This window comes from Sceloporus undulatus, chromosome 2 (assembly GCF_019175285.1).
Source record: "Sceloporus undulatus isolate JIND9_A2432 ecotype Alabama chromosome 2, SceUnd_v1.1, whole genome shotgun sequence".
NCBI classification, from domain to species: Eukaryota; Metazoa; Chordata; class Lepidosauria; order Squamata; family Phrynosomatidae; genus Sceloporus; species Sceloporus undulatus.
Window position 1 is genome coordinate 173,148,543 of NC_056523.1, and position 12,419 is coordinate 173,160,961.

The following is a 12,419-nucleotide window of genomic DNA, read 5'->3' on the forward strand; positions in this document are numbered from 1 at the left end:
TAATAATAATAATAATAATAATAATAATAATAATAATAATAATAATAATAGTCAAATCCCTTCTGAACAAATCTTGCCAAGAAAACCCAATGATAGCTTCACTTTAGGGTGAGAAATGAGTTGAAGGCCCACAGCAATTACCAACAGGGGAACACATTATGTAATGAGGGCAAAATAAAAATCAGCTGGAAGCAATGCAGTGAAGAACTATATAAAAAGAACCTTTAGACAACGAACCCACAATTAGAGAAGGTGAATTGAAAGAGGCTCTTAAAACTCTTGAAATAAATAAATATTTCCATTTGTATGTATGTATGCATGCATGCATGTATATATGTGACAGCTGTACAGTGAACAAAGAACAAAATTGGGAAGAAAATCAATTCATTTGAAATGTAGTGCTGGAGGAGGGTTCTATGGTTACCATGAACTGTCAAAATACAAATAAATGGGTCCAAGAGGAAATCAAATCTGAATTCTCCCTAAAAGCAAAAATAACAAGGTGAGGTTATCATACTTTGGGCATATACAGTCGGCCCTTTTTAGACACTGATTTTTTTATACATGGATTCAAGCATCCACGGTTTGAAAATGTTCAAAAAAGTATAAATTTCAAATATCAAACATTGATTTTCCATTTTTTAAAATAAAGGACACCATTTTACTATGTCATATTTAATGGGACTTGAGCATCCATGGATTTTGTTATCCTTGGGGGATCTTGGAACCAAACCCCAGCGTATAACAAGGGTCTACTGTACTCGCGATCATATGACTGACTGAAAAAACAGTAATGCTGAGAAACATGGGAAGCAAAAACAAAAGTGAGACAATAGTATAGATGGATTGATTCAATCAAGGCAGTCATGATGTATGCAGGGATGGCGATCACAGGGGCTCTTGGAGGTTTCTAATTCATAGGAGGTTACCAAAATGGAAGATGACTGATAAAAATTACAAAAAAATAAATGAATGAATAAGCCACTTTGAGAAGTTTTTTTTGTTGTTTTGCAAAGTTTGGTTTTATTTTCTTCCAGGATGCTAATAACCTTGTGAGTATGTTTGTTACATAACAGCACACACATGGCATATGGTTCACTATTAGTGTGTGGAAAAAGTAGAGATAGCCTGTGAGGAGCTGAGTTACTCCCCATGCAACTCAGTTGCATGATTTGGTCCCATGCTCCCATGCATTCCAGCCCTTCCATGTCTCACTGCCTTTGCTGGACTCCTGAATTCAGTTTCTTAACAGATAGGTTCCCCAATGCTTTGCATTAATAAATAAGGTTCTGACCTTGCAGTGGAAAAAGCAACATTGCTTTTGACTTTGCTAGCATCATTCACCAGTTAACTATGCAGCAAGCACATCCACAATAGTGCAACAGGAATTCTACCTTCTTTGTTGTTGTTGTGCCTGCAAATCGTTTCTGACTTATGGCAACTCTAAGGTGAACCTATCATGTTTTTTTCTTGGCAAGATTTGTCCAGAGGGGGCTTGCCATTGTCTTCCCCTAAGGCTGGGCATGTGACTTGCCCAAGGTCACCCAGTGGGTTTCATGGCTGAGCAGGGAATCATACTCCGGTCTCTAGAGTCCTAGTCCAACACTCAAACCTTCTACTATGATTTAAAAAAATAGTGCTTAATCAGAGGTAGGCAGCCTATGGGATGCATATAGTCCTCAGTTTAATTTCCAGGGACTAGGGGGAGGACTGGGGAGAGCAGGAGGATAGTGGGGAAAGAGAAAAAAGTTAGACAAGCTGAATCAGAGGGAGCTAAGGAAGAAGTTGTGGGGGACCTCTCTTGCAAGTCATCGATTCAGATCTCTGAGAGGGAAAAGAGAGGGGTGGGGGGAGTGGTACTGACAGAGCAATAGAATAAAAAGGATACCTCTCAATAAGTGATCAGACTTCCAGCAAGAATGGCTGCTGCCACACCTGACTCTAAAGGCTCCACCGCCCAGCCCCAACCTTCAGAGTCCAGTTTGGTGACTGCCGCACGGGACTCCGAAGGCTCCACCTCCCTGGTCTTCAGCGTCTTACATGGTGACTGCTGCGTGGGACTCTGAGGGCATCATACTCCCGTCAGCTTCCGCTACTGAGGGTGGCAGCAGTGCAGCAGGAAAGCACAATTTCTCTCTTGCCCAGTAGTTGTGCCAGTCCCTCCAGGTGTACCACCCCACCAGGTGACATCTCCCTCTGGGGTTTCACTCGGTGTGATCCACACACCCCCCTACTGACACCACTGGGAAATGTCAGTTTGAAGGGATGCAGACTACAAGACAAAAATGTTGCTTGTGTTTGTGTGTTTGTGTATATTGGAGTGAAAGTAACTTGCCCAAGATCATACTGAGAGCCTGCTGAATTCCAGGGTCAGTCACTTCATACAGAGCCTCTGTAATGATTTATCTTTCCTGTCAGGGGTGGGAAAGAGAGAAATACATACATACTCAAGCAAGGACTGGCTTTCAGCAAAGACTTTCTGCTTCTGCAGCAGTGAGCTCTTCTCTCTGTGGGATTTCAAGACATGGCATGATTAGCATTAGTTTTCTGATTTCACCAGCATTTTGTCCTCCAACAGTCATCCAGTGGCCACCATTTCATTGTATATTGCAGACAGTGGCATCCTCTCTGTCTGTGCATGACTGTGGCTGCCCTTTATCTTTGTTCCCTTGCTGAACTTTTTCTATTCATTCTACTGTAGTTTTTATTATAATTACTGTGTGACTTTAACAATGGGTGACTTACTTTGTTGCTTTTCCAGTTCTATTCCCAGCCTTTAACCTTTTGTGGTGTGTGTGTGTTTTAATAATAATAATAATAATAAATTGTTTATTTATTGACCACTTTTCCCAAGATCAAAGCGGTGTACAACATGTAAGATAAATACATAACAAGCAATGACATATTTAAAAATTTGGGAAATATTAAAATAGCTTACAGTCTAAAATCAAATATTTACAACATACAATTTTAGACTAAGCTTATGGTCAGGGACTATGCTTTGATTAAAATGTACTATGTATAGATGCTGGGATATTTTAGACATTACTGTCACTTGCCGTGATTCCTGTTTCTCCTTAGCCTGCTCTTGGAATCTCCTTTGCCTCACATCTTCATCAGGGCCTGTCTCTACCGCCTCCATGTTGATACTGAATTCAGAGCTGCATTCGTTGAGTTGCTTGTGAAGTGACTCAATGAACAGAACAGGAGAAAAGCCCACACCTGGAAAGAAAAAGTTTCATCTCATTATTGATAAAATTACTCCTACTACACTAAATTGGGACCACAAAATTGGCAACTGCACTCTGCCAATTTTTCACCTCCAAATTTGAATAAGTTGTCTTTGACAAACTGCTTTATCATACTAGGGGGCAAATGGGATTTAAGTGAGAGTTAAACTAGAGAAAACCAGGAAATGCCTGATGTTTATCACATGACATTTCCTGGTGAGTGTATTTACCAGGCTTTTGACAATGGAGACAATCGTTTAAAAGGAGAATGTCTGCATCTTTGATTTTTAATCTGGTGTTGAAATGTTTCTGTAGGATCTCCTCCTTAAATTGAGTTTTTACGAAATAAATTACAATGTCCCTAGGCAATTTCTTTTGTTGTGCTATCCAGGAATCTATTCTGTACATTTTATCAATTTCAGATCTAACTTTTTCCTGGCCTGTCTCTAAAAAATTTACCAAATAGGATATGATTATGTTATACAGATTTTCTTTCCTTTGCTCTTTTAGTCCTCTTATTCTTAAACATCTATCTCTCATCTACTGCTCTAGTGGGGCAAAAATGTTTGGGTAATTAAGTTTCCTAAGGCTTCAGCCTTTTTAAGTAAAGAAAAATATTTAAATATCAAAAATACCAAAGCAAAGCTTGTTAGAGTTTGGGTTTAAACAACAGAAATGTGCTTTTGTCTAATTAAACTTCCCTAAGAACTGAGACTGACTCAAAAATAACACAAGTAACTTGCAGTTCAAAACAAAAATTTACTAATGGCTTTAATACACACACACACACACACACACACGCTATATCCTAATCTAGCTAGTGAATATTTCAGGTAAAGAGAAATATTTATCTCACCATCTTTCCAAATAAAGTTGAGAGAGCAAGAAGATGGGAACACCTCAGCTGAAACTCTTGAGAGAGAAAATAAGTTAGGCCCTTTACAGACCGGTGAATTCCCCGCGCCCTTTCCCGGCCTCCAGCTGTCTTTCAGAGACAGCTGGAAGTTGGGGGAAATTGGGGGAGGAGTGACAGGTGCACGTCTGCTCCTCCTGCCCTTCCCTTGGCCTCCAGCTGTCTCTCAGAGACAGCTGGGGACTAGTAAGGGCCCGTGGGGGGCAGGAGCAAAGGGTCTGCAGGCCCTGCGCCTGTCCCTGGGGCATCCCCAGGCCGGAGGTGTCCTCCAAAGGACACCTCCAGCCTGGAGAAGCCCCGCAGGTGGGAGGAGGAAGAAGCCGGCGGCCCCTGCTCCCGTCCTTGGGGCTGCACCTCCGGCCTGGCAAAGCCCCATGGGCGGGAGGAGGAGGAAGCCAGCTTCTCCCCCCACCTTTTCCATGGGCCGATTTGCCTTCCCTCCTCGCCTTCCCAAACCCATGGCAGCGCAGCCGTTGATCTGGGAGGGCGAGGAGGGAAGGAGAAGCCGAGGAGGAGGAGGCTGGGCACGCGTCCCAGCCCCCTTCTCTTCGGCCCTTTCCTCCACGCGAAAGGGCTCCATGGAGGCCCGAAAATGGCAGGGAGGAGGCGGAATGGGCACACGTGTGCCCATTCCGACTTCTCTGTCGCCCCGTGCCTGGCGAAATGGCATCGCGTGCCACCCGTGTCACGCATGCCATAGGTTCGCCATCTCGGACCTACCCTTTCTAATTTGGTTTTATCTGCAGATTATGTTTCACCACCCAAGTCATTGATAAAGATGATAAAGACCACTGGGCCCAGGACAAAACCCTGTGCCACTCCACTATCCACCTCTTTCCAGGATGAAGAGGAGCTACTGGTGAACACCTTTTGGGTTCTTTTGTAACAGTTGCATTGTCTAGTCTACATTTTAGTAGCTTGTTTGTCAGAATATCATGGGGGACTTTGTCAAAAGCCTTACTGAAATCAAGATATGCTACATCCATAGCATTCCTTTCATCTATCAAATGTAATTTTATCAAAAAAAAAAAAAAAAAAAAGGAGATAAGATTAGTCTGCCATGGCTTGTTTTTGAGAAACCCATGTTTTAGTGATCACGGCATTACTTTCTATGTGCTTATAGACTGTCTGTTTCATTATCTGATCTATAATTTTTCCTAGTATTGATATCATCAGGGCTGGGGAGTAGGGTGATTTGGGGGTTACTCCTTGTCCTACTCCAGAATAAGATATTTTTTCTTAATGTGACTCCTACTCTTACTTCTGTAAAGCCTCTTACTCCTTTACTTCTTATTCTTACTCCTACTCCCCAGCCCTGGGGAAAAGCCCCAGTTACTTAGCAAGTGGTGTGTGTGTGTGTAAGAACCTCTCTTTGCCTTCCAGTGTCCTCCGCAGTGCGATATAATAAAATTGCTTTTTGTTATTTGCATGTACAATAACAGGAATAAAGAATAACAAATATATTTTGTTACTCCTTATTCCTACTCCTACTCTTGTAAAAACCTCTTACTCCTTTATTCCTTACTCCTACTTCTACTCTCCAGCCCTGGGTATCAGGCTGACTGGGTGCTCTATATGCTCTATATGCTCTATATCCCCAGCACCGGCTGCCTGATGCATCTGCCTCATTTTTCTTACTAGTAGGCCTGAGCCCCATTATTCTAACTTCAAGGCATGTCTCCTGAGTTAGAGGAAGTAATGTAAGGGAGTAACATAGAAACATAGCTGTCTCTGACAGTGCATCATTCTCCTACAACTTTACACCTGGTCAAAGCATACCCAAGATAAAAGCGCTAAGGAAAAAAAAGTCTCTTGATGGATATGTAGATATCTTCCTCACTTTTTTGCTCCCTCTTTTGCCTAGTCTGGTGTTCGTGTTAACTGGTTTGTTTATTTTTGTATGGTAATTGTAGTTGCAATGGCGTGATAATTGTCTTGATATTGTAAGCAATGAAAGGTCTTGGGCATTTGTTAATATTTATACAAAGGTGTCCCAAATTCATATTAGTTAGCTTGCTCATCGCTGAGGAAGAAAGAAAATGTGGCATGTTTTTCTTTTAAAACAGAATCTAGGGAAACATTTCCCAGCTAACCATCTTCTATATTATATGCTCAAACACACATACACACATCATCAAATCCAAGTTCAATGTCAATTGGAAGAGAATGCCACAAAAAATAGCATTACACTGGGCCTCGGTTACGAAATTAATTCGTTCCGCATTCCTTTCGTTAACCCGAAAATTTCGTACCCGAAAAGGCTTTCCGTTAGCACTGGAAGCCTATAGCTGCACTTTGAGCATTTGAATTTCGCGCCGAATGAATTTCGTAACCCGCAAATATTTCGTAACCCGTTTTTGCCAATCCAACTTTTTCGTATCCCGGAAATTTCGTAACCCGATCATTTCGTATCCCGAGGCACCAGTGTATGTTGCAGTAGAAGTGGGAAGATCTAGATCAAATACTTAGAATTCTTTCAAATACTTTCAGCCTCCTGGATCTTTTTTTGTTGTTGTTGTTCTGTTTTGTTTTACAGTTACCATCTCTCAGTCTAACCTAGCTGACAGGACCATGAGGATAAAAATGCAAAGTGGGATCAGGTATCTTGGACATTCCTGGAATATAAATACAATAGCACACACACAAAAAAACTTTAGCTGCAAGATACCTGAGATTTCATGTACACATAGGAATTCTTATATACTCTAACATGTGAAGGGAATACCAGAAATGCCAAGGAACAGATTTCATGTTTCTCTGAGTCCATAACAGCCAAACATCTGCCTAAATGTACAGTGCGTCCTTGCCTTACGCGGGGGATCCGTTCCGGATCCCTCCGCGTAAGGCGAATTCCGCCTATGCTCGAGCCCCATTGGAAACAATGAGGCTCGTGCGCGGCGGCGCAGCGGCGAAGGCACGTGAAGGGCGCAACGGGCGCGTTCACCCATTCAATTCAATGGGACGCGCCGCCCCTTCCGCCCCGCGGCTTGAGTGCGTATGCTCAAGGCCGCGTATGGCGTGCCTGCGTATGGCGCGGGCGCACTGTAGAAGCATTTTAGCCCATCAATCTGCTATTTGACCACTAGATGGTAACAAAACCACAACATATTCACAATACTAGATGGATTTATCTTTCTCAGAGCATCAAGGGCCTCTGTATGAATGAATGAGTGTTCATTTCAGTGTCTTTTTGATCAGAGTTTACAGAAATATGCCAAGATCATATGTGAGAGAAAAAGAAACTGACAAATCCTCTAGGGATGGATGATACACACACACACACACACACACACACACACACACACACACACATTTTGGTTTTGAACAGTTTTATCAAAATTAGTCAAATTCAGTTGTGTGGGAAAGTGAAATGTACAGATTTGCATGACTTTAAAAGGTACAACACACCTGTGCTTTGAGACACAAATAAATGAGAATTCAAAACTCTCCAGTGAATATAAACCTAACTGTCATGGAAAAGGTAGGGATATGAGTAAGAGATAAATGATACTTAATTGAACAAGGAAAACTTGGGTATTGGTAAGCAACGAAGGCAACATTTACTAGTTCCCACAGTGGCAGGCAAATCTCGAGTTGGCATGGAGGAGCACATGCTGGCTGACTTCAGAGGACACATTTTTTCCTGTTTAAATGTTGCTTTTATTTTAGTTGTTGGGATAGGGATAACTAGGATCCAGATGTTACTTTCAATTTGTTCCATTTCATTATAAAGTATTTTCCCTTCCACAGATACAAGCAAGTATTGATATTATCATTATTTTTAAAAATCAATAATAATTTTCTCTATCTATGCATTTCATTTTTCCACACTAAGTGCAGTACCTTACATTTCTTTGCATTGAAATTCATTTTGGTGGTTCCCAGTGGCAGAATAACACTGGTTGTGATTTGGATCCGCTCCGTGTCTGTAATCAATTTCCCTCGTTCTCACTATAAAAAGGGATCTTTTTTATGCCACTTGAATCGGGGGGGGGGGGGGGCCCCTTTGTGGGGCTTCAAGCCAGAGAGGGGGGAGGGCGGGGGGGGGGACAAGGGGGGGGGGGGGGCAGAGCCAAGGCCGGTGGGGACAGTGAGGAGGCCGGCGGGGGGAGAGAGCCAAGGCCGGGGACAGTGTGGAGGCACCAATGAAGCCATTCTGGGAAACCAAATGAGGAAGGAAGGAAGGCACCAGGGAGGCAATTGAGGGAGCCAAGCAGGGAAGGAACAAAGGCACTGGGGAGGCAAGTGGAGAAGGAAGGAAGACACCAGGGAAGCCAAGCAGGGAAGGAAGGCACCGGGAGGATGAAGAAGGAGGATGAAGGGGAGGACAATGTTATACACACACACACACACACACATCAATTGATGTTGCAACTACTTGCCTTGATTTGTGTATTGTTGTGTTGTTGAATGGCAAGGCCTACAGGGTGTCTAATTAATGATCCCTTGTCTGCTGGTAAACCCCCTCACTCTGGGTGGCTTTCATTTGCATTTGCTGGGTCTTGATTTTGGTGTTTTTCAGGACTGGTAGCCAAACATTGTTTACTTTAAGAGTTTCTTCTTTCCTGTTGAAATTGTCCAGGTGTTTGTGGATTTCAATAGCTTCCCTGGGCATTCTGACCTGCTAGTTGTTGGCATGGTTCAGAATTTAATTGTTTTCAAACAGCATTTTATGCCCAGGATGGTTCGTAACATATTCTGCTATTGCTGATTTTTCTGGATGACCCAGTCGGCAGTGTTTCTCATGTTTCTTGATTTGTGTTTGAATACTGCATTGGGTGGTCCCTATGTAGACTTATCTGCAGCTGCATGAGACATATCTGATTTATGGTGACCCTAAAGTGAACCTATCATGGAATTTTCCTGGCAAGATTTGTTCAGAGGAGGTTTTCCACTGCCTTCTGCTGAGGGTGAGTGAATGTGGCTCTCCCAAGTGGGTTTCAAGGCTGAGTTGGGAATCAAACCCTGATTTCCAGAGTTGTAGTCCAACACTCAAACCACAGTGGAGTCACATTCTCTCAGCCTCAGGGGAAGGCAATGGAAAGCCTTCTCTGAACATATCGTGCCAAGAAAATTCCTTTGATAGGTTCACCTTAGGGTCACCATAAATTGGACATGACTCGAAGGCATGCAACAACAACAAATTGTGATTTACCTGCCTAGCATGATAAAGCAGAGAGAGCAGGGGAGGGAGGGAGAGAGAATACTCACATGCAGAAACACAATATAACTCTCTTTCTCTCTCTCCATCTATCCATTTATAGGCAGGCACTTTTCTAGGCAGTAATGATTAACCCTGTTGACTTAGCAGATCTTTGCTTGGGGAGCGGGAGGAGGGGAGACAGTGGTGCCAGGTAATGCAGGGAGGAAGTGGGTGTAGTAGAAATTTCTGCTTGGTGCACAGGACTGTTCTGAAGTCATAAACCATGGACAGCTCCTGCTGAACAGGGCTTGCTTCCTTGCTCTCTTGGGTCTTCCTCGGGGCTAGAGTGGTGGAGGGTGACTGCCGATAACTCAGGGTGGTGGTGAGTATTGAACCTGACTTGATACTTTCTTCATACTGTATGGCTCCCTTTCTGCCTATTCCATTCTTGTTTTAATATTTAGACAACTTCGCTGCTCTCCCAGAGCTCTGATGGCGCCTTCCCCTCCTCTGTCAAAAAGGAAACCTACATCCTTGAAATGTTGTTTGTTTTCTGGGCAGACATCCCTTCCGTGTTGTTACAGTAAGCAGTCTTTTTGCTTCTTCAAAGAGACAGCTTCTGTCTGTAGGAAATCCCTATAAAAAGTCTGTCTAGTTTTTAACACTGAAAAGAAGCATTAAAAGCTTGTGTTTTTTTCTCTCCTCCCATTTCTTTCCTCACCTCCATTGCTTCTCAATGAGAAGCCAAAAGTTCTTGCATGGAGATACTTTGCTAAGACAAAGAGTATTCCTTCTATGCATCAATACACAGTTTTAAAAAAGGCGTTATGGGGAAGAAAAAGCTGGGGGAGAGATATGTTAGGAAAGAAAACAAGTTTGGAACTATACTGTGCTGTTTCCAAAGAGTCACATACTGAGTCTCAGGTTCATGTGGATGTGGCACCACATCCTCTGAAGCCCTGCTCTTTAATTTTAAGGATGCACTTGCATGGTGAAGCTAAGAAAGCACTTTATTTTTTCCCATCGACTGCTGGATGAGGATTTTCTTCTTGGATAGATTACAAGTTGACAGTCCAGGATGGACAGTTAATGGATCATTAGTGGGCTGTGGGATGGTATATGAAAAACTCTTGAGTGTTCTGAAAGCAATAGCTATCATATTTTGAAGAAATTGATTCTCTTTCCTGGGAAGGAAGATGTGTATCTCCTCTTGGTAGTTTGTAGCTTTCAAGAAGTAAGTGGGAGAGGTAGGTAGGTGCACTGTGATTTGGTTGAAGGCATTTCAGGTTGCACAGTATTACTCTCTAGGGTGGCCTTCTCCAACTGATGTTCTTCACATGTGTTCAAGTGTATCTCCCATCATCCTGACCCAAATGACTGGCACAGAGGTCTGATTTGGGTCAAATATCTTTTTGGCACATGCTATTTGACCCCCACTACCTATATATTTGTAGATAGTGGAAATATTATTAAAATGTCCTGCATTTGTAGCAGGGTTAGGTTGGGGTGGGGGTGAAAAGTTGTTGATTTTTTTAACCCCAAACCCCAACTTTTTCATTTAAACATTTCATTTTGTTGTTGTTGTTGGAACCAAGTCTTCCTCTTTTTCATTCATGCTTTAATGAATAAAATAGAAACCTGCTTATTACATCAGTACTGTAATGTAACATTAACCATCCAAAATTATTGGCTTTGATATTATTTACATCTTTCAGTAAAAGAAAACATTTTACTGCTTATTATCCCAATTAAAACTGAATATATGTAGACTGTACATAATAAAACATACAAATTACTCTCAAAGATAGATGGAAATAAGAATAATTTAATATTAAGCATTAGTTCTACTTATTATTTATAATTACATCTGAACAAATAGTAATACAAAAGTGCAAAAGCACTTTTCAGAAAAACACACCAAAAAAGGTTGTCTTCCTGCATGGCAGGGGATTGGACTGGATGGCCCTTGAGGTCTCCTCCAACTTTATGATTTTATGCTTCACATTAGTATTAAACATTTTGAAAAAAATACTAGTTTAGAGGCTTTTATAGTTCCCAGTCTTTTTCAAAGCTTCGAATGAAAAAAAACCTACACTAACTGAAAATGCTTGAGCAGTCAGTTGTTCAATAATGCTGTATACATTAGGATTAACTTCCTCAGTTCTGCTTTTTTGGCTATTCTATTGTTCATAAGCAGACACTGTTGTGATACGACAGGTTCACTTAAATGTGATTCCTGGCATGGTGGAGCTTATGCCTGGCACTTCACTATTAATGCTAGTAGAAAACTAGGCTCATACTTTGAGCTTGGCAAATCAAGTACCAGTTTCATCTTGTCTTCATTTCGTTGCAGTTCAGTATTACTGATTTGCAAGAAAATGAGCTGGAATTAAAGCCCTGATATCTGTAGCCAATATATAGGAGTTTATGACTATTCCAGTATAGGGCTAAATCAGAAAATTAAGTAGCAAAGTGCAGTTTAGATGTTATGGCTACTAGCTTCAATAATACTTGTTCTTTTAAGAGGTGCTCTTTTAAAGCAAGTTGGTTTGGTTGAATTTATATTAACTGAAGAATTTGTTTCCGAATGACATTTCTTGCACTATAAAATACAGTAAAGTAATTAAAAAGAAACAACTGACATCGGATACTAGTCTAACAATGAACAACAGCCAATAACCTGTTAAAGTTAAAATGTTTAAATTCAAACAGCCATGGTTGCTCCAGTTGGAAAATAGCCAGATAGATAGATAGATTAAAAAAAACAGGAGTGTTTTTTTTCAAAAGTCATTTGGTATAAATTAAATTTACCTCAGTCAGCAATTTATCTCAGGAAGTCAAATGTTTTAGCCCAAACCTAGTGGCCTATCCTATGGAGTTTAAAAATGAAGTAAACCATTTTACAAACTAGAAAGGCAGCATTAGCTGTAACCAGGAACAACTATGTTATTTCCAAATTGTCAGCATAAAAACCCGATCTCAGGGTAAATAGTGTACAATAATCTGTCATATTTTTAATACTTTCTTAAGGAGGGGAGGGATTATAATGTTTTTAATTTTATATCTTACTCTTGTTATATTTACTGTTGTCAACCGCCCGGATTGGTTCGCCACAGGGCGGTATACAAATAAA

General features: G+C 41.4%; 2 protein-coding genes across 2 annotated transcripts in view; one reads left to right on the forward strand and one right to left on the reverse strand.

The window, feature by feature from the left end:
• The window catches only part of LOC121920463 (sterol O-acyltransferase 2-like), a 22,658-nt gene extending 19,295 nt beyond the window's left edge, over window positions 1-3,363 (reverse strand). Inside the window, exons 1-3 of the mRNA XM_042447604.1 lie at window positions 3,321-3,363; window positions 3,060-3,222; window positions 2,448-2,507 (exon numbers count right to left, since the gene is read on the reverse strand). Coding sequence (XP_042303538.1) covers window positions 2,448-2,507; window positions 3,060-3,222; window positions 3,321-3,363 — 266 coding nt within the window. The remainder of the gene's footprint in view (window positions 1-2,447; window positions 2,508-3,059; window positions 3,223-3,320) is intronic.
• Window positions 3,364-9,609: 6,246 nt separating this feature from the next.
• Window positions 9,610-12,419, forward strand: part of LOC121922209 (unconventional myosin-Ia-like) — a 115,715-nt gene continuing 112,905 nt past the window's right edge. Inside the window, exon 1 of the mRNA XM_042451321.1 lies at window positions 9,610-9,668. The gene's annotated coding sequence lies outside the window, so the exon portion shown is untranslated. The remainder of the gene's footprint in view (window positions 9,669-12,419) is intronic.